Genomic DNA, 19341 nt, shown 5'->3' on the forward strand with positions numbered 1-19341 from the left:
TCCCCCGCCTTGAGAAATCCACTAACTCTGCAAGTTGTGTGCTGAGTCCCTCTGGGATTTTGAGGAGAGCAGTACATTTCTCCCTACTGATGTGGTTAAAAAGAAGTGTACAGATCTAAATGGCACATCTTCTGATTGTAGTTCACAGCAGGCAGTCCTTGCTAAAAGAAACAGACCTTAGGGTCAAGTGTGCTGGGAGAAGTGACTACCAGGAACCATTGCTGTGATGCCTTTGGATGATGTGAACAGCTACTGGATCCAGCACACAGATTCATTCCCTTGAGGTGAGCTTCCTCAACTGCCTTTCACTGTGAACAGGACTGCTGCATGGGTTGGGTGATTTTACATTCACTTTGGTTTTCTTCTTCTCTGTTGTATTGATTTCCTGATGTAAAGTTGAAGGGGGAATGGTATCGAATGAAGCCCTTGCGAGCATTTAGTTGTTTTATTATTTAAACAGCTGCTTCTTGTTCTGTCTCGTGATGTGAGTATATGAAATTTTCCCCATGAAAACAGGCAGGCACAATCTAATTGGGTTTTGAAAATTACTTTAATCAGACGAACACAAGCTCTATTTTTTAATAGAGAAAAATATGAAGATAACTGATGGCTGTACTGGAGTGGTAGAAAAGCTTGCGTTTCTACCTTGGAATTTTGAACTGGACCAGTGGTAACTCCCAGCTCCAGCACCAGGGCTGCTGAGTAGTGTGTGCCTCCACCTATGAGCTGATCAGACATTGAAAATGAAAAGCTGCATGGCTTTGCAGCAGGTCTTTTGGCTGCAGTATGGTAGTGGGAAGGCAATGGATCCCTTCCTTTTCCCTTTTATGGGTACTGCCCCCCCCCAAGAAAATATGGGGATGCTTGGCTGTGAGGGGCTGCCCGGGTGGGAACGGTGCATGTCTCGTGATGCTTTTGCAGCTCTTCCTAGGAGCTGCCAGCTTTTTCTCCAATTTTCTGCTTATGTTTCCACTCTTAACCCATCACGCACCAGCGGTTCCTTTGTAAGCTAGCTTGCGAGGGAACCGAGTCTGCTGATGCCTTTCTTGTATTGCCTTCCCTACAGGGGAATAGAAAAAAATGTTGCTTTACTTTAATGAAGACTGTGGTGACTACTTTTAACCAAATATCTTCACTTCTTTCCCAGTAAAAAAAAACCAAACCAAAACCACCACTTGTGAAACTGTGCTTTACTTCCAAATTGTCTTTCCTAAGGAGAAAGGAAAGCTCTATATTTAAACATACAGGGAACAAATGGGGATTTAATAAGCAAACATTTTCATTTAAATTTCCATTTTTATATGGAAAGGCCATTTTTCTTGGCTTATTATAATTTCTCAGAGCCTGCTAGTACTTTAGACTTTCACCCTGCTGGAACAGATTGACAGATGTGAGAGTGCTGAACCTAGGCACCGCCAATCGTCTTGGCACAGGCTGTGCCAGCAGCTCATGTGCTTGCAGACAATGCAGAAATGACAGTGGTTGTTCAAAGCATTTGACCGTCAGTCCCCCATCAAGGACATGCAAACATCATGCTTGATAAGGGCACTTTTTTCTGTCTGGTTATTGCTGTGTGGTGGGGGGGCAAAAATGGTGCTGAGACCCTCTCTGTAGATCTCCCCTGGATTGTTTTCATTGTACTCAGTCATCTGGATCCCCCCAGAAGCACTGTTCCTCTGTTGAATGCTCCAGCCTCCCTCCACCTCAGTGGTCCCCAGACTTCCCAAACACACTCTTTGGGGCTTGTTAGATAACACCTGCTCACTGTTCATGCTGAATGGTCAAGAAAGTGTCCTTATCCATGCAACAGGTCCATCGTTTTTGACTTGGTCTCATGCTGAAGTCACAAATATTTTCTGTTGATTCCTCTGACTGACTTGGAGAGGCCCAGGTAAATTGGTTCAGCTATGATTGATGCAATCTACTCACTGAAAAGGTTTCGCCATACAGTGTTCACAGTCTGTAACTAGGTATTTTCTGACTTTATTTGGAGAAATTCACAAATGCTGACAGGTAATTTGGAAGTCAAAACAGCCACTTACGTAAGTAATGTTACTTGATAAAGTGGCTCTGCACAACAGTCTTGAGAAATAGGTAATCATTGGGACATTGAAATATTTTAGTTATATCCTGCAGTTAACTTTTCCAGTTAATCTTTACTGCAGTTAACTGAAGTGAGAAAATCCCAGCTGACTCATCCTTCACCTGTGGAAGTTTTTGGATGTTGACAGGAGGCTGTCAATGTTGTCTCTGATCCTGCAGTAGGACACAGTGGTTTGGACTAAAATGCTGTGTAGAGACCCCCTTCTCTCTAGCAAATAAGATATGTAAGAATAAGCATGTCATGGAATTTCTTAGAACACTTTTTTGGCTTTTGATTGGAGCACTTCCTAAGTCAGAAGCTGAATCTCTGTGTTTAATAGCCCTCTGGGGTTTTTCCTCTTGGAATTTGCAATACCCTTTTTTTGAACTAAAGTGCAAAGAGTTTCCTTAGCAAAGTCTGGTTCAGCTGACCTCCAGTTAGATGGACACAGTTATCCATTCTCTGTTGGCAATTCCTTGGTGACCTGCCAAAGGAGCAAGTGAGAAGCAGTAGATATGGGAAAGGATGTTAATGCTACCCTGATTGTGTTGGGTGGGCTGTTTGTTTTTGTTTTTTTTCCCCCCCTGTGCTCTCATCACATCTGAATGTTTCAGTTGAATCCTGCATTGACTTATCAATGAGGTTTGCCGTGGCTGCTTCGGCAAACTCTTTGCTTTTAAGTCAGATGTTATTCTTTTGCTTCAAGGTTAAAGATCAGACAGCTGATGCCTCATTAAGTGGCTGGATGAAACCTCTCATCCAGAGAGATTCATTAAAATGAGGAGCTAATTACTTGGAGGGAAGCTGTGTCAGAGCTGGTCTGTATGTCAGTGTCAGATGTGTTGGGGAGATGTTTGCTGTGCTCTCCTAGGGATTATGCTTACACTACCTGTAAGAGGCCAAATAGTCCTAGTTCAGCAGTGGATTAAACTTCTTGTTTTGCTGCTGTTGTGCTGATATTGGCAGTTTCTGCCACACCCCAGCTCATAAAGCAACCAGCAGTGGGGAAGGGAGGGTATCCTTCTGGAACAGGAGTCCCCAGCTCCTGGTGGATTCATGGGCTGTGGAGGTTCCATGGGCATGTTGGCTGGGTAGCAGCAAGAAGTCAGTGTCCCCAGATGGGCTTGGCATGTGGTTGGCACATCTGGGGGGGATTCGAGAAGGGTGGTGTGTGAGCAACTTTGTGATAGGGGAGGGAAGAGAAGCTTTCAGCATGAGTGGCAAATAATCACCAGTAAAGTAAAAGTGGTCTGATGTCATGTGAATGTGGTACATGAACATATAAGTAGAGAGAGAGAAAGATCAAGGTGGGAAGTGTTTTGGAGAGTTTAACTTTTTTTAAGTGAATATAGACATTATAAAAGGGCGGGGGGAGATACTGGTGCAACAGTAGTGTTCCCTTCAATTTTTATTCAACTCAGCAACACTAAAAACTTTTGAATTCATTAAGGTTAAATTCAGCTGTATGTATTAAAATACTTAGCTGTCATGCAATGCTTACTCTCTCATGCTCTAGGATAAATACCTGGTTTTAGCACAGGCAATGCAAATTTTCAATAAATGAAAGCAGATGTGTGCCCAGTTTTGTGCTGGGAGGGCAGAGAAATGTCAATGTTAAGCCAGTTTGCATTTCAATTGTATCTGATGTGTGATAAATGCCTCATAGTGTAATTGTATGTATATTGATATGCCTTTCCAGTAATTCCTCCCATGAATTTTCTGACCAGCTATAAAAATAACCCCAGACACACCCCGTACATTTTAATCTGAGATGCCTTCATCTGGGAAAGCAGTTAGAGAAATGGCTGCAAATCTTAGTGCCATCATTCCTTTTAAACGATTCCTGAGACTGAGCTTACAGCTGGCACCATCCTTCCTGCCTTAGCCCCTAAGATAGTTCTCCAAAGATATTTGATGATCTCCTTTGAATCTTAAGCATCTTTTCCTCGCTTTCTGCAGAATATTATGTTCCTAGTTGTTACTTTTCAAACAGCAGCAAGGAACATGGCTGTGGTTTTCAGAGGTATATGTGTACTTAACTTGATGTTATCTGAGTTCTTCAGCCTTGCTGAAGAATAATAAAAATCAGCTCACTTACTGAAGAGGGTGAGGGATGGCCATACTTCTATTGTATTGCATTTCTTCTTCTCAGTGCACCACAAAAAATGAGCAGTGAGCAAAATACAGGCTTTCTGCTCTGCTTGCACCAGAGAGGCGTGCAATGGGCACAGTGCATGCTACTTTGCTCTTGTACACGCTGCAAAGTCTGCCACACCTTGCACTGTGCTTTGGGGGATTTCTTTCTGATGAAAGCATCAATTTCCCGTTTCCTCCCAAAATCTGGTTTTAATAAAATGACCTTGTTAATAATTGGAATGTGCACAGCCGGAAAACTGAATCATATATACAAATGATGTACTTCTAAGTTTTCCCTGTCAAACAAATACTGCATATCTGTTGCAAATCATGTACATTTGCTAAATTTTAAGTCAAGATTCAATCAAGAAATCTTAACCAAGACTGTTAGATTTTAGATGAGTGTCATCTCATTGATAAGCTACTTTTATTTCCAGCTGGTGAGTACATCTCACTTCATAACGTTTTAAGAACAACTAGCACTCTCTGGGATGTGGAATTGAAATTACCTTGAAATCAGGAGCTGTTTGCCTGAGGACATACTAGGTGCTCAAGCTGCCTGGCAGCTGGGTCCTTGCAGCTTGACTTGATATCCAGGATTTTAATGGAAATAACACTTAACACAAGTGAGTTTCCAGTTATCCTAAATGCCAGTCTGGGACCTGCTTTTATAAATATCTAAATTAGATTTTGCTTGTTGGACACAGTATCTTTCTTGTCTGTCTCCTGCATATTTTGGATGATAAAGGCATACATCAGAGACAGTACATTCCTCTTAGTGCAGGTTTAAGTCATGCTTGCTGCAGCTACATATTTCTGTCCTTGCTGATTAGTTTTCTTTTTGCCATTTTTTACTCCATTATTGTCTAGGTTGGCCTTGGCCACATGAAATGAAATGTGGTGCTGAAGTCCAATATGACACAAGAAGTTGGTGCATTTTTTTAGTATGTAGGTAAGTTAAATCCTGATGAGGTCCTATATTAATGATTTACAGACAAAAATACAGGGTTTAAAAGAGAGGGAAGTTAGAAATAAACTAGCCCTGTGAGATCTGCAAACATGTCTGGAAAACCAGTTTGCATTGCTGATTTTGAAGAGTATGCTAAAAAATTCCTCCCCAAATCAGTATATGATTATTACCGATCTGGAGCAGATGACCAGGAAACACTAGCAGATAATGTAGCAGCATTTTCAAGGTAGGAGGATGATTTAAGGCTGGAGCGGGAGGGGGAGTTGTAAATTCTGCATTATTTGTAGAAGTGGTGCAATATCAAATTTTTCTGTGAGAACAAAACTCAATTTTTTTGCAACTTGTTTGGTTTTTATCAAAAAGACTCTCTAATTCCTTTTCAGAAAAACTCTCCCCTTTCACTCCTCCACCTAACATTTTCTGTCGAAAAGCAGTCCCTAAAATCCGTTAGCATCTTTTTAGCTTTACCTGCATTTTCTTTTGTTAACATAAATTCTTTAAAGGGTCTTTTGGCTGCAATATTTAATCAACTGATGAAACCACCATTTCTGCATTTTGGGCTGTAATGCTGGCAAGGAATTCTTGTGGTGGGGTTGTACCTTTTAGGTCCTGAGTCAGTTTAGCCTTTTGCTTGTTCTTCCTAGACTGGATTAGTTACACAGCCTGCCCTGGTAAGTGCTTGTGCAACACTGCTAGATCAGAGCTGCATAGCCTAGCAAAAAGGAGTTGCATATCCTAGCTGTGGAGTGAGCTGTGAAAGCCAAGGCTCACTACTGGGTGGCCAAGCAGTCTTGGGTGGGGTCTCCAGCTGAAGGTCAGTGCTTCACCAGGAAATACGGTAAATAATGGGAACTATTATAAACAAGTTTTTACTTAGACTGGCCCAGTGTACTGTTGTCAAAACCTGAACTTGGGTCCCCCTTGCCTCAGAGGTACAAAGTCAACACAAAGTAAGTCAGCATTTGCTGTCAGATTCAGTGGAAGTGTCAAAACTTGCATCAAGTCAGTTGGTTCCCCATCCCCTCAATGTCCACTGTTGCTCTACCCCCAGAGCATCAGCCCAAGTGCTGCAGAGGAAAGGAGGCAGCTGGAGGCTGATTGCTTCAGCCTGGCTGAGCCCAGTCAAACTGCTTAAACAGCTGTTGGCTTCCCTTTCCTTTGGGTGCAGTGTTGGTGCAGACATTTAACCCCCCTGCTAATCTCTAAAGGCTTTGTCTTAAATCACTCTAACAAACTAAAACATGTTTTTTTCCAATTTGTCTTTAGTCCTTCTCCCTCCCTACTTTGCTTTTCTGCTGTAGAGCAGCAATCCTACTTATCGCTCCAGTTGCCTTTCCATAGGCTATAAGCAGCTGGAAAATCCTATGCAACTTTAAGGTTGTAGCAAACGCAGTGATAGCTCATTTAGTGGGATTGCAAAGGTCAGATTGCAGAAATTAGCTCAGAACCTTAATTCTAGGGACACACATATAAAGGCTTTTTAATCTCAGGAGAAGAAAACTAAACCTCCACTGTGACCACTTATTCCAGGCAGAAGCCCCCATCACAGACTGGAAACCCCTTGTGCTTGGGGCTGCTCAAATACAAGCCAAAGGACCGCTCCAGCTCCAAGGAGTAAATGGGAGTAGGAGAGGATGGAGTAGTGCTCACCCACTCTTTTAATGTTTCTACATGCTATGATGTTATTTGCTCTCATAAAACCAAAATGAGATGTTAAGGAAAGGGCACTCGAAGGAAGTGCTCAGAGGCAATAAGCTGTAGAAGTAGAGAACTTACTACTAACAGCTAGAGCTAATCATGATTAAACAGAAGTTGGATCTAAACTGCCCAGAGAAAGACAAAAAACTGGGTATGTCCACTTGCTGTTTTGGCATTAGCAGGGCTAGATGTTAGCGGTGAGATAAGAGCAGCTCTGCTCTGAAGCTTTTTCTACTGCAGGGGCAAATTCCTCTGATAAGATGCCCCCACATAGGGCTGGTCACCTGTGGCATCCACACTCACCTCATCTTTCCTGGAATCTGCTATCGTATTTTCAATAAGAGCCTCCAGTTTTAGGTGTTCAAAACCGTGGAGATTGCAGGCAGCCTGGAAACTGAAGGAGATATTAATTAGCAGTGTCTTGAACAGCCTGACATTTTAAAAATAAATGAAAATTGCCAGGTCCTGTGTGGCTCAAAGGCCCTCAGTTGCTGGGTTCCTGCTCCTCAGCAGTGAAGGTATGCAGGGGATGGAAACTCTGTTTCTGTTTCTGCTCCCCCTCCCTTTGTATATTTGTCTTAAGAAAGCAAGAGCTAGTTTCTGCAGTAGCTTTAGGCCATTTAAGTCTTCCAAAAAGGCGGTTAAAGTCTAAGACTTGACAGTGGGGTTTACTCTATTAAATCATCAAACAACAGAACTTGTTGACAGTGAAAGAGAGGTCGCAGGGCAGAAATGTTGAAGTCAAAGCTTTGCTTGTTACCTTTCCGTTGCTGTACATCTGTCTCATTCTGGGTGTCCACCAAAGTACAGAAAAGCGTGGTGATGTGCTGATGGTCACCCAGCAGGTCAGCAGGAGAGCTGGGATCAGAGCCTGAGATGCAGCTCCCCTGGTGAGGCACGTGGTCCCTCTTTTCTGGTCGCTGCAGCACTAGCACAGCTCTTCCAGTGAGGGTGGGCATCGCAGCTGAGTCGTCTGCTGGGGCTTACCATCTTTACCTGTATGAAGTGGAAAGGATGCAGAGCTGGAGTGTGGATATAATAACTTACAGCTTCATGGACAAATGTGCTTTTATATATCCATAACAACAGGGAGATGATACAAAGGTGGTCAGAATTAAAAATAGCCCTTATGTAGCACTGAAAAACATAAATTATTCTCAACGTTTCCAGTGCCTTCCTGTACCTGTCTATTTGCAAACTGAAATATTTTCAGTAAGCAGTGTGCACTTTCTGCCTGCAGCCAGGTGGATCTCCCTCTCTGCAAAGGTGACCCCCTTTAATGGACTGTTGAACCTCTTTGCAGCTGTTGAGCACAGGACTCCGTGGACTCTATCTTGATAGCTACAGTGGGTTCCCACTTGTCACTGCTGAGGGACCAGAAATGATGGTGGATTCCTATTTTCTCTGCACATGGGCAGTTATGGTCAACGGTTTACTAGACCATGTTTGCAATGGCTTCTTGGCAACACATGTAGAAAAGATATAAACCTGGTATAAAGACTTCACAGTATTTTGATTTATACAACCTATTTGACACAAGCAGCTTTAAAAAAGGAGAATCTTATCTTTTTTTGATGCTGCTGGGAGAAGCATGGCCATTAAGGATGCACGACTGCTGCCCACTCTGGCTCACCTAGTCCCTGTGTGTCTCTGAGCACATTACTGCTTTTTCCTCCCTGTTTCCGAGCAGAGCTTGTGGGTAAATATAAAGAAAGATGGACTTTACACCCCTGAGCCACAAAGATCACAGTCAGATGACTTTGTGAAAGAAACAAGTACGTTCAGTTTCATGTCCCATTATTTTCTGCTGTCAGAAGCTCAGTTGCAGGGTTCAGCCCAGTTTAAAATGTTTATAGTTTATTTAAATACTTACATATATGTGTAAATGTTTAAATGGAAGAGAAGAAAGCACAAAACTGAACCAGAAGCATGGATTGTTAGCCCATACTTTTGTGGTGCAAGATTATTTGGGTGAGTGACGCTCGTAGGACAGATTGTATTCGGAGAAAATCAGTGTTGGGTTTGTCTGTGAGCATATGTTTGTTTTTTTTTCCAAATAAATCTTGCATTTATGGAGAAATAAATAGATTAAGGACTGATCTAGCAAATGAGTGGTAGTTTTGATAGATTCTGGAATACCTTTGGAATGGCCCATACAGTTTTTGGTGCAGTGCAATCCATACTTATTAGATAATAAAATGAATGTCCTGGCCTTTTGACAGCACAGGATTTTGAAGTACTTTGGACCTGTGATCATATACTAGAGCATAAAACGTCTCCAAAAGGCCAGTGTTTAAGATGAGGCCGATGCCAGATACAGTAACTCCTCTCTAGCTTCTGGCTCTGGGATTGAGGGAAGAACCAGAGCTCATGTTTCAACATCAGTGTGTTCCTGCTAAGGCCAGATAATTATGTTTTTTTATTTATGGTTTTCAAATGACATGGAGATGGCACTGGGGTAAGTGAGGGGTTAAGGCCAGAGATGATTTGGGATGTTGGAGCATATATTTATTCTCTATGGCTTCTGACTGCATTCACCTTGCATTTGCTCTGCGTCCCAAAGCATTGTGTGTCCTTCCTGCACTGTGTTGCCTGGTGATTAAATTCACACTCAAGTTGTCAAGGAACCAGGGGGCCTGAGTGGAGAATAGATTTTATGACAAGGTCGGGACGCCTTTAGCTTGATAACATCCAAGAAATCAATCTGAAATCTCCCCTCTTGGCACTTTAATGAAGGGGTGTGGCTGTGTATAGGAACATGTTTCTGCTAATCTGCTGTGACACTTTCTGCCACTGACTCCCTGGTGGCCTTTAGGGAAGATGCGCTTTGTTGTCGCATATGAGGAACAGTAGTCGCTTGTTTATCAGTGACAGCATAGGTGCGTATTTTTCTGCAGATGTATTGTTGTCTTGTAGCTAGGTATTAAGGGTGTTAAAACAACTTGGTGCATAAATAATTTAAATATTGGTTAAAATAGCAAGGCTGAGAATGTGATTAGGGTCAAACAAGCATGTGAAGTTGTAGGAGGGAGAAAAGGAAAGGAATGCTTGCAATAATAAGGCGATTATGTTTCTGCAATGTCTTTCACCTTGGATTCAGAGTGCAGCAATAAGAATCACTGTGTGGATGGCAAGACACCCTGGGAGAAAGAATCTATTTTCCTCAAGGAAAAGCAGCTGTTGTTTAGCCTTGCACAGCACTAGCGCCTGCCCCTTGTGATGGGAAGTGGAGCTGTAGGGGAGACTAAGGTAGCAAAAGGGGTTGGAGTTGGGATGGAGGCTGCCTGAATGGTGGGTCCTTGCCCAAATGCGCCACTTGCAATGCAGCACAAAGGGATTATTTAGCACAGACTTGGAAGGGAAACAAGAACAACTGCTTCAAAATGTGTTGCAGTTTGAAAAACTCAGCATTTTTCACAGCTGAAAATGAGAGGGGAAAGCATTGAGTGCTTCCTTCTTACCCAACTGCAGGATAATTTACATTCTGAAATATTTGAATAGAGAGTGAAAATGGGGGGACACACGAATCTCCCCTCCTTTCCTTTCATCCTTCTTTCAAAACAACATTTAGCTGAAGTTGCCAAAATCAGGAGGGCTCACTGCCTTCCCCACTGCGGCATCTCCCTGCTTCCAGCTGGGAAGAAAGATGCCCTTGCTTGCAATTACTGATTGTAGCATGCGAGTGGGGACATGGCTGGAAAAAAATACAGGTGATGAAGAGAAAATTAATTCAAAAAATTTACAAGGTTTTTACAAAATATCCAGGAAATCTTTTCACTCAGACTTGGAGGAAGCAGGTGGTGTGTCACAATCTGATGAATGCACACTATGATTGGTGGGAAATACTGCTCTTGGGTTTTGCTTGCTGTTAAGGGCATTTCCCTATGGCTCATCCAGAAAATGTCTCGCTTCAAGTGTCTGGGAAACTCACAGCTGAACACACCCATGTTTCCAAAGCAAGATCGGGTTTTATTTAAAGAGTATAATACAAAGGCAGCAATCCATTTTGGTGTATTTTATGGGACCTAGTAAATGCTCAGTTCTGAGTATCAGTTTGATGTTGGTCTAGAAGACACAACCTGATAAGGTGTGAGGAGAAGACTCATTTAAAGTCTGAGGCTAATGAGCCTGAGGACCCCCAAAAGCTCATGGATGGAGTAGTTTGATGGTACATAAAGGTGAGTGGTGAGGAGGCTGTTTATTGATGGTTGAAACAGCATCATTTTTCTTGTATTCGCTATTGGGAGGATTTTTGCTGTTTCTGTTTTTTTTTTTCCAAGCTGAAAGTACTAAAGGGATGTTGGTACCTCAGGACTGACCCTCGTGCCTATGCATTGAGATGGCAGTGGCATGCACCAGGTAAAAATCTGACAGGCCCAGGACAGTAGAGAAACTGGGAGGCTGGGGAAGAGCGATATACTTCACATCCTTATGCTTTTGAGTTTTAGCTTAAAAATGAGCAAGGCTATTAAAGGATTGTTTTCTTTGCTGGGAAAAGATATCTCAGAGCTGGGAGAAAGCCTTTGGAATGAGGGTTAGGAAGAAAGGAGGGGGGGAAAAAGTCATGTTTTCTTTGTCCCACCCTCAGCCCATCCTCCCCTGAAAAATAACAAACTGGTACAATAGCCTGAAAACAAGTCTGAAGAGACATGCTTGCAGTGTGTGTCTTGGCATCAAGTAATACAGCTGACTTCCATAACTACATGTCTCCTTCCAAGCTTCATAACCACCCTTCTCCTCCCTGGGGAGCGCTTCCTGAAGAGCTGGCATGACCCAGTGCTCAAGGGCTGCAGAAATTTGGGTTTCATCCTGGCTCCATCACAGGCTTCTTAGGGAAATGTCTTTTGATCTTTCTATAACATGGTGAGATTGTGTCTTATAGTCTTTCTTTTTTTTAACTTGTCAGCTTAATATATGCAAGCTCAAGCTGACCACTGCATGTGATCAGAGCATAGCCCAAGGGTAAGTGTCTTAGGTTGCTATCTCCTTGCTAGTAATAATACCGCTCTCAGGCTTTCTAGTGCTGAGCAGGTAGCCAGGTTCAGCAGTACTACAGCTTAAGCTTTTAATTACTGTCTATTGAATTTTAATTACAGAAATAATCTAAAAGTTGCAGAGCCCTTTCAGAGGGAGGGATGCCTTAGAGAGAAGTCGAAGCGTACCCTACCACTGCTTGCGGAGAGGGTTTGGCCTGGCTTAGTGCACATCCCTGTGGAGAAGCAGCCCTGACTATTGCACACCCTCTTGTGGCTTGTAGTAGCAGTGTCTGTGCTGCAACGTCCCCTGGATGGGGAGGAAAAACTCCAATTTCACAGATACCGCCAGGAACGCAACCCTACTAAGACAGATTTGGATATTGTGGTGTCTTCTAGTTGACCCTGTAATAGGGATCATGATCCTGTTATGCTGCTGTTGTGGGCAGGAAAGAAGAATTTCTGCATGTGCAAGTGTGTGATGTCCAGCCTGACCACAATAAATTGTAATTTCAGATTAAGTGTTTTAGTTTGCTCTGTTTTGGAGTCAGCTTCTGTTTGTACCTGGGCTCAAGACCCCAGTGGAGAATAAAGCCCATCTCTAGGTTGATGTGGTTTCTGGAGGATGTGTTGAAGGCAAAGCAAGGCCAGGAATGGTTGAGCAGATGCTGGGCCACATCATTCAAGGACTAGATTGTAATTTGCCGTAGTGGGAAAGCAGATGTGCTACTCCGGTCTTTTCCTGCACCAAATTAAAGTGGCTGCATTTGGTCTTTTCCTGGAAGTGTGGAGTCCCTGTGGTATGATGGGCTGTCCCTGGGGCTGCCTGCAGCTGTAGTCCCAGGGACTATGTGTTGCACAGCAGCCGGTGACTTCTGGGGATGGGACCTCTCTGAGCAAACCAACTCTGTGCCAGCAGAGATGTGGTGCAGTGGATTTGCATGCCCTGCTGAGCTGAGGAAAACCAGGGCAGCCATCCTGCTCACCTACTTCCCACATGGCAGCTCGTTTCTGTGCAGTCTTACTGCAGAGACCCCTGGCACAGGGACAAGGAAGGCTATGCATGCTGGCCAGGCACTTTTATCCCAAAATCCCATGTCTTTTGGCTCCCTAGTCCATAGTAGGAATAGCTGAGTGGGGCTGATGACTACTTCTGTTCCTGCGCACCCTCTGTCATCCAGTTCTTCCCCAAGACTTTTGAGGAGGCCAAGACTTACTATGAATCTTACTATTTTGCAGGTCCTGTCTTTTCTTTCAGATGATACCCATCAATAATGTTCAAAGGCTCTTTGCCTTTTTTGCTCTCCATGGACTTCAGTCCCTCCTGGCTTTATGCATTTTGTGGTTCATGCTGCAGGTTTGGGTCATGCAATGAGGTTCTGCTCCAGCACAACACAGGTTTCACCATGTTTCTCCTGACAGCAGGCTGAAATCTGCTCTTGCCCATTAGGAACTGTAAATAACCCCAGTGATGCAGGCTTTTTATTTTCTTAATTTGTCTCTGTGCCAGATGGAAGCTGTACCCTCGGGTGCTCAGGGATGTGTCCATAATGGACCTGTCAACCTCAGTCTTGGGGCAGAAAATTAGCATGCCAGTCTGCGTTGGAGCGACGGCTATGCAGCGCATGGCTCATGCTGATGGAGAGACAGCTACTGCTAAAGGTAAACCGTGCAAAGTTCCCCCTGCAGTGAGTTAGAGATGAGTAGAGTAATGCTGTGCCTGCTGGTTGTGCAGCCTGGCTTGGTTTCTTGCTCCTGATACTGTGGCTAGGATAGGTTTGAGTTGCTGCTCAGAGTAATTGGGTTTACTTTTTATTTTGGGTTTTTTTCTACTGTTTTCCTTTGCCTGTTTTGTGTCTGGGTTCTGCCTCACCATGAAACAGGGATGAGAAATGCAGTGTGTAAGAGGGGAATAATTTGTTACAAATACAAGACTGCAAACTACCTCTATATCTTTCCATACATTCTATAAATATAGCTCTATATATTGTCATGGCAACATTCATCCTGTTACAGAACTGCCTCTAGAATTTCAGAAGCCTTTGTTTGTCTGGGAAAAATAGTTGCTTTGAAAAGAACTCTTTGAGTGCATCCCAGGGAGCCAGTGCGATAAGGGCCCCTCTGGGCTAGCTGCTACACAGAGATGTTGCCAGCATGGAGGCTGCAGCCTAAAAGGCTGTGAGAAATGGGACATTAACCAGAATTCAGCTGTGAAATGGTTTCTTGCTCCTTTAACCCGAGCTGCAGAATGACACAATCTGAGAAGGAGGTCACACGGTGTGCCTGTTGCATACAAAAGGCATCAGGCTATGTGTTTCAGTGCTCCAGCACTGAATGAAAAAGGATACAAAACCTAAATAGGTAATAGTAAACAAAAAATAATCCTGTGCATGGTTGAGTGTCGTGGTTTAGCCCCAGTCAGCAACCAAGCACCACGCAGCCGCTCGCCTGCTCCCCCCTGGTGGGATGGGGGAGAGAATCAGAAGAGTAAAAGTGAGGCAACCCATGGTTTGAGATAAAGACAGTTTAATAGGTAAAGCAAAAGCTGCACACAGAAGCAAAGCAAAACAAGGAATTCATTCACTACTTCCCATGGGCAGGCAGGTGTTCAGCCATCTCCAGGAAAGCAGGGCTCCATCACATGTAACGGTTACTTGGGAAGACAAACGCCATTACTCCAAAACGTCCCCCCTTCCTCCTTCTTCCCCAGCTTTATATACTGAGCATGACATCATATGGTATGGAATATCCTGTTGGTCAATTTGGGTCAGCTGTCCTGGCTGTGCCCCCTCCCAGTTTCTTGTGCACCCGGCAGAGCACGGGGAGCTGAAAAAGTCCTTGACCAGTGTAAGCGCTACGTAGCAACAACCAAAACATCTCCACATTATCACCACTGTTTCCAGCAAAAATCCAAAACATAGCCCCATACCAGCTACTACGAAGAAATTTAACTCTGTATCAGCTGAAACCAGGACATCGAGGTATTCATCTAACAGTGTTTTCATGACCAATGCAGCAAATGCTAGTGTGAAGTGAGACTACTTACCTGCCCTGAAGTGGGAGCCAGTCACAATTCTCATTAAAAAGGCACATTGCTGCAATGTGCACTGTGATGGGCCGCAGCACAACTCCAGCAGCAATTTCTCTCAAAACAGATTTCTCTAACTTTATACTCTGTTTGGGGATAGATTACACACACACCCTTCCCAGGAGATTTATTAGGAAGCCAAAGATTTTATACCTTTTGTATGTGCAGGCACATTCCACACGATGGAGCTCCAATACCTTGAATTGGTTTGTGAAGTGACGTCCAGTGGGATGCCTTGGTGCTGTCCTGTCCTTTGGCAGCTCTTGTAGGTTATTTTTGGTCCCGGTTATGCTGGGAGGAAACTCTGAAGCATTATGCTGTAATGTTAAATGCAAACATATCAATGCAAAGTTAAGAGTGAGATTTGAAACGCAGAGAATTCAGGATGTTCCTCAACAAAAATTCCCACCAATACCATGGCCCGGCCACGTTTTAAGGCATAAATCTAAAATGGCAAGTAAAGTTGAGTGGTACGATAAGGCTGACTACCTGAGTTATGGCAGTGGTAGATAATTTTGGAATTTCCTGGCTCTTGTGCACTTAAGTTTTCAAACTTTAACATATTACTGCATTTAATGTTCTTGGGTTTTCTAGCTAGGAGATCTTGGTGTACTGACAATGGTTTGAATGTGCAGTCAAATAAACATATCCGTGGGAGTTGGTAAATTTTTCATTGCTTTCAAAGGAGAGCATAATTAAAATCACACCCTCTGTATTGCATTAGTGTTTCTTGTAGAAACAATACAGCTTCGTTTTTGTGCTCGGTTAGAGGTGGAGTGGGGCATTCAGTGCCAAGCTTTTCATCTGACCTTATAAGATGACAGGAATTAGCTGTAAAGTACACGTTTGGCTTAAAGGTTTCCTTAAAATTGGGACAGTTGGGATCGGGGGTTTGCCACACCCAACTTCTCTTAAACTCTGCCATACCTCTGAAATACAAGTGAGCAGATTGTTTGTTGCTCTAATTCAGCTTTTGCTTCAGCTGCACCAATTCATGCAAGCCAAGAAAGTCTGACCTGTAGTCTTGTGGCTTTTGCAAAACCTGGTGTATTTTGTAACCTTGACTTTTGGCTCAAGTACGTAGGAAGTGACGTATGTGGTGGTGCCTCTGCTGTTGTGATGGTCCCTGAAAGCATGGCATGGTCTGAATCATGCCCCTTCCCAACCAGGGAAGCAGGTGGTGGGTGCTTGGGCTTGCGTCAGGGGGCACAGCAGCTGCACAAAGGAGCACCCACAGTGTGCACATGTGCATGCGTGGGCACTGCACAGCAGGTGCCACAAGCCACATGCCTGCCTGGTTGGGGTTAAACCCCAAGAGACAACCTTGGCTTCACATTGTGCTCACCTGCAGAGCAGGGTGGTGCAGGTAGCAATAACAACTCCTTCGCCTACGTTTTTGTATTTTGAGAACGGTGCCTGATCCTGTCAAGGAATTCCCTTAAGCAAACCCCCCTCTTCCAGTGGGTTTGCCTGCAGGTTGCAGCATACATGTCCGCTCTAGGGACAAGGGCATGTCATGGGGTCGCTTGTGAGGTGAAACTCCCTGCCCTCATGACCCCTTGCTTTGGAGCTTGTCAGGGTTTTAGGAGCTTCTGCCCTCACTGCTGCTCCTCTGAGGGATGCTCTCCTGCAGCAACTAAGCTGGTGGAAAGGAGCTTCATCTTACCCAAAATAGGGTAAAGTCTGTCAGCTTGCCTTAAACACACCTTCACTGACAAATCTGTTCATTAGCAAAAGATCTTTTTTTGGTAAACACGTTCAATGGTAGTTTTAAAAGTTGCTGGTGACAGGCCATCCAACACGATGTAAGTTATTCCAAAGGTTAACTAATTCCACTCTGAGCAGAAAAAGCTGTAATCATGGTCAAAACTTGTTCAGCTTAAATCCAGATGTTGGATTTACTTATAATTCTGTTAGCTGGACTTAAATTAAAACATTGTCCGTATAGGCTGTAATAATGTTGCTCTTCAGTTTTCTTTGACGTGTCTAAATGGACCTGGAGTCCTTCCTTGTAAAGAAAGCTCTCTTGTCCTTGAAACAATTTCATGGACCTTGGCAGCTGTCCCAATTTTTTCAAGTCTTCAAGTATATTCCCTACCATTTTAGCTGTAGTTCATCAGTGTAAATGGTAATTTTCCAAATAATAATTTTCTGTTCAGTAGAAACTGAAAAATTGGGAGGAAGATTGTTTCGGATTAACAGAAATGTTTAATTTGACCCAAAAGAGTGTTTTGTTTCACTTTCCTACTAGCTAATGCTTTTAGCCATAGTTCTGTTCTGAAACAAAAGTGTTAGCTCAGAAGAAAACATTTCCATTTTGAAAATATCAACACATGACATTTTGACTTAGGTGAATTTTTCTCATCCTTCCCACTCCAATTTCAACCTCTTGAACTAAAATATTTGCCAAATTTGATGAATAATCTTAGCCACCAGTAAAGAGCAAAGGGCTGTTCTCTAAACAGTTTTCAGCAGAACTCGTGTGATTCTACATATTTTTCTTGTTTGTCCACCAGGAGATTCACTATTCCCCCATACAAAGACATTCATTTGCCATCCCAACCTCATGCTGTGCTTGCAAAGCAATGTGATCCCCATGTCGTCTTCAGTCAGCACTCCCTGCAAGTGCAGTAATACTTGTGCTCCTGTAAATAGGACCCACCTTCAAGTACACAGAAACAAAATCTTGTGCACTATCCAGCTGCTTAGCAAGAAATAGCAATTTTTTAAAACCTTAATTGATTATAAACAGATATGTAGCATAATTTTGAGATTTCTATTCTGTTTATATTGCTGCTAATTACGTAATGCTCTCTTGCTGACCGATTACCTTACACCCTTGTGTTTTAGCCCAGAAGCAGTATTGCAATACCTGACTTCTCTCTGACTTGCTGAAAATCAGGCTGGACAGCCTGACTCTGTTCTTGGCCAGATCTTTTGAAAACTTAGAATAATAGTTGTTCAGATCTGATGTTTTTATGTTTACCCTTTGCAATTGCTCTCAAACAACTTTGAGTTACTGCTGACGCAAGAAGGGTTTCACCATCACCTGTGATGTGACTTGCACCATTTGCTTTGCCAAATAGAGAATAGGAATATTGACTGAAAAGCTTCCCCCCCACCTCGTTTTAGTTGAGTTACTGGCAGCTTTATCATTTCCATTAGAGAGGGAGCAATGCCTTTGTTCCTTCGGCTCTTAACAGACTTCTCCAGTGTTTTTTGTCTGCTTTGCGGCTGAGCATCTGAATTCAGGTTCCATGCGCTCAGCAGACATGCCCATGACTGCAAAGGAGGGATTTTGTGATCTGTTGCTTTTTGCTCGGCCATGTTGAAAATAGCAGGACTTTGTACCCATTTTTCACCTGTTATCTATGTGGGGTTCCAAAAAAAAAAAGTTAATTCTGAGCTACAGATACTCCAGAGTCATTGAGAGGACAATATTCACATGGGACATGGGCTGGATTGGCTTGGCCCTGAGTTCCCCCAGAGACAAGCGTGGCCAGAGGACACTCTGATGCAAGTGTACGCAGGCAGTCTGGCGTGACAGTGCTCCTAGACCAGCCAGATCCATTTTGTCCACGCGTATTTTTCCCTGCTGGCTCCAGCCTTCCTGTACAGCTGACAAAATGCGTTGTGTCGACAAAATGTGTCGTGTCAACAAAATGATCGTAGGCGCAACTCGCACACAGCATTTTGTAAGGGGTAAATGAGGTTAGGCTGGGTAGGGGATTTCTCAGCCAAGTGTGTTTCGTCAAAAGAATAATGTTAAGTACTTTAAACAATCCTGTTTCTTAGGAGATGCAGCTTCAAGAGCATAGCTACTTCTCTTGAGAAATACCGCCATGCCAAAAGGACATCGTGTTAATCCCAAGTAATGTCCTCTGGCCCCTAACCTGGGGACAGTGGATGTGGGGGAGAATGACCACAGTGGGGCAGTTTGGCTGCTGTGCTTTGGAGATGCTCCTAAAAGGGAAACGATGGGAATTTGCACAGCTAGAGGAAAAATAGCCAGAGTTCCCATTCCCATACAAGGTAACCATGACAAAATATGCAAGCTTAAACCGGGCTTTTCTCCAGCCTCCTCCCCTGAAGTATGTTGCCTCTGGGTTGCCCACAGGAACACACTCCATACCCTTCCCATACCAGTTAATGGAGTAATGTCCCGTCAGAAGCAGGAAGGAGACTCTGAGGTTTCAGAATGAAAAAAAGAGCTAAAAATGTTATTGCTCTGTTCTCCTGTCGACTTCCCAAGTGGGTCCTGTCCAATGGTCAACCTTGATTTGCTGCTATGGTAAAATACTTCAGTTGAATGCCCCAAGAATGAGGAAAGCCCCATTTTATTGAGGTTTATGTTCTCTGGTGTGAAGATACACCCTTGCTCAGGAGTTCCCTG

The 19341-nt window shown here is 43.6% G+C and overlaps 1 protein-coding gene and 1 long non-coding RNA gene across 8 annotated transcripts in view; one reads left to right on the forward strand and one right to left on the reverse strand.

Annotated features, from left to right (window-relative positions):
* Positions 1–537: 537 nt before the first annotated feature.
* LOC135312545 (uncharacterized) lies at positions 538–8560 on the reverse strand. 3 transcript variants are annotated; one of them, XR_010372124.1, is made up of 4 exons: positions 8521–8560; positions 7648–7883; positions 7191–7281; positions 538–2567 (listed from the first exon to the last, which is right to left on the reverse strand). It is a non-coding gene; the product is annotated as an uncharacterized LOC135312545 (long non-coding RNA). The 3 variants fall into 3 exon arrangements; XR_010372122.1 differs by having other exon boundaries at positions 538–3227; XR_010372123.1 differs by having other exon boundaries at positions 538–4423.
* The window catches only part of HAO1 (hydroxyacid oxidase 1), a 420724-nt gene continuing 406623 nt past the window's right edge, over positions 5241–19341 (forward strand). For all 5 annotated transcript variants that reach the window (XM_064446809.1, XM_064446810.1, XM_064446812.1 and 2 more), the window contains exons 1-2: positions 5241–5415; positions 13371–13522. In XM_064446809.1, coding sequence (XP_064302879.1) covers positions 5279–5415; positions 13371–13522 — 289 coding nt within the window. In that variant the 5' untranslated portion in view covers positions 5241–5278. The remainder of the gene's footprint in view (positions 5416–13370; positions 13523–19341) is intronic.

Source organism: Phalacrocorax carbo, chromosome 3 (assembly GCF_963921805.1).
Source record: "Phalacrocorax carbo chromosome 3, bPhaCar2.1, whole genome shotgun sequence".
Lineage (NCBI taxonomy): Eukaryota > Metazoa > Chordata > Aves > Suliformes > Phalacrocoracidae > Phalacrocorax > Phalacrocorax carbo.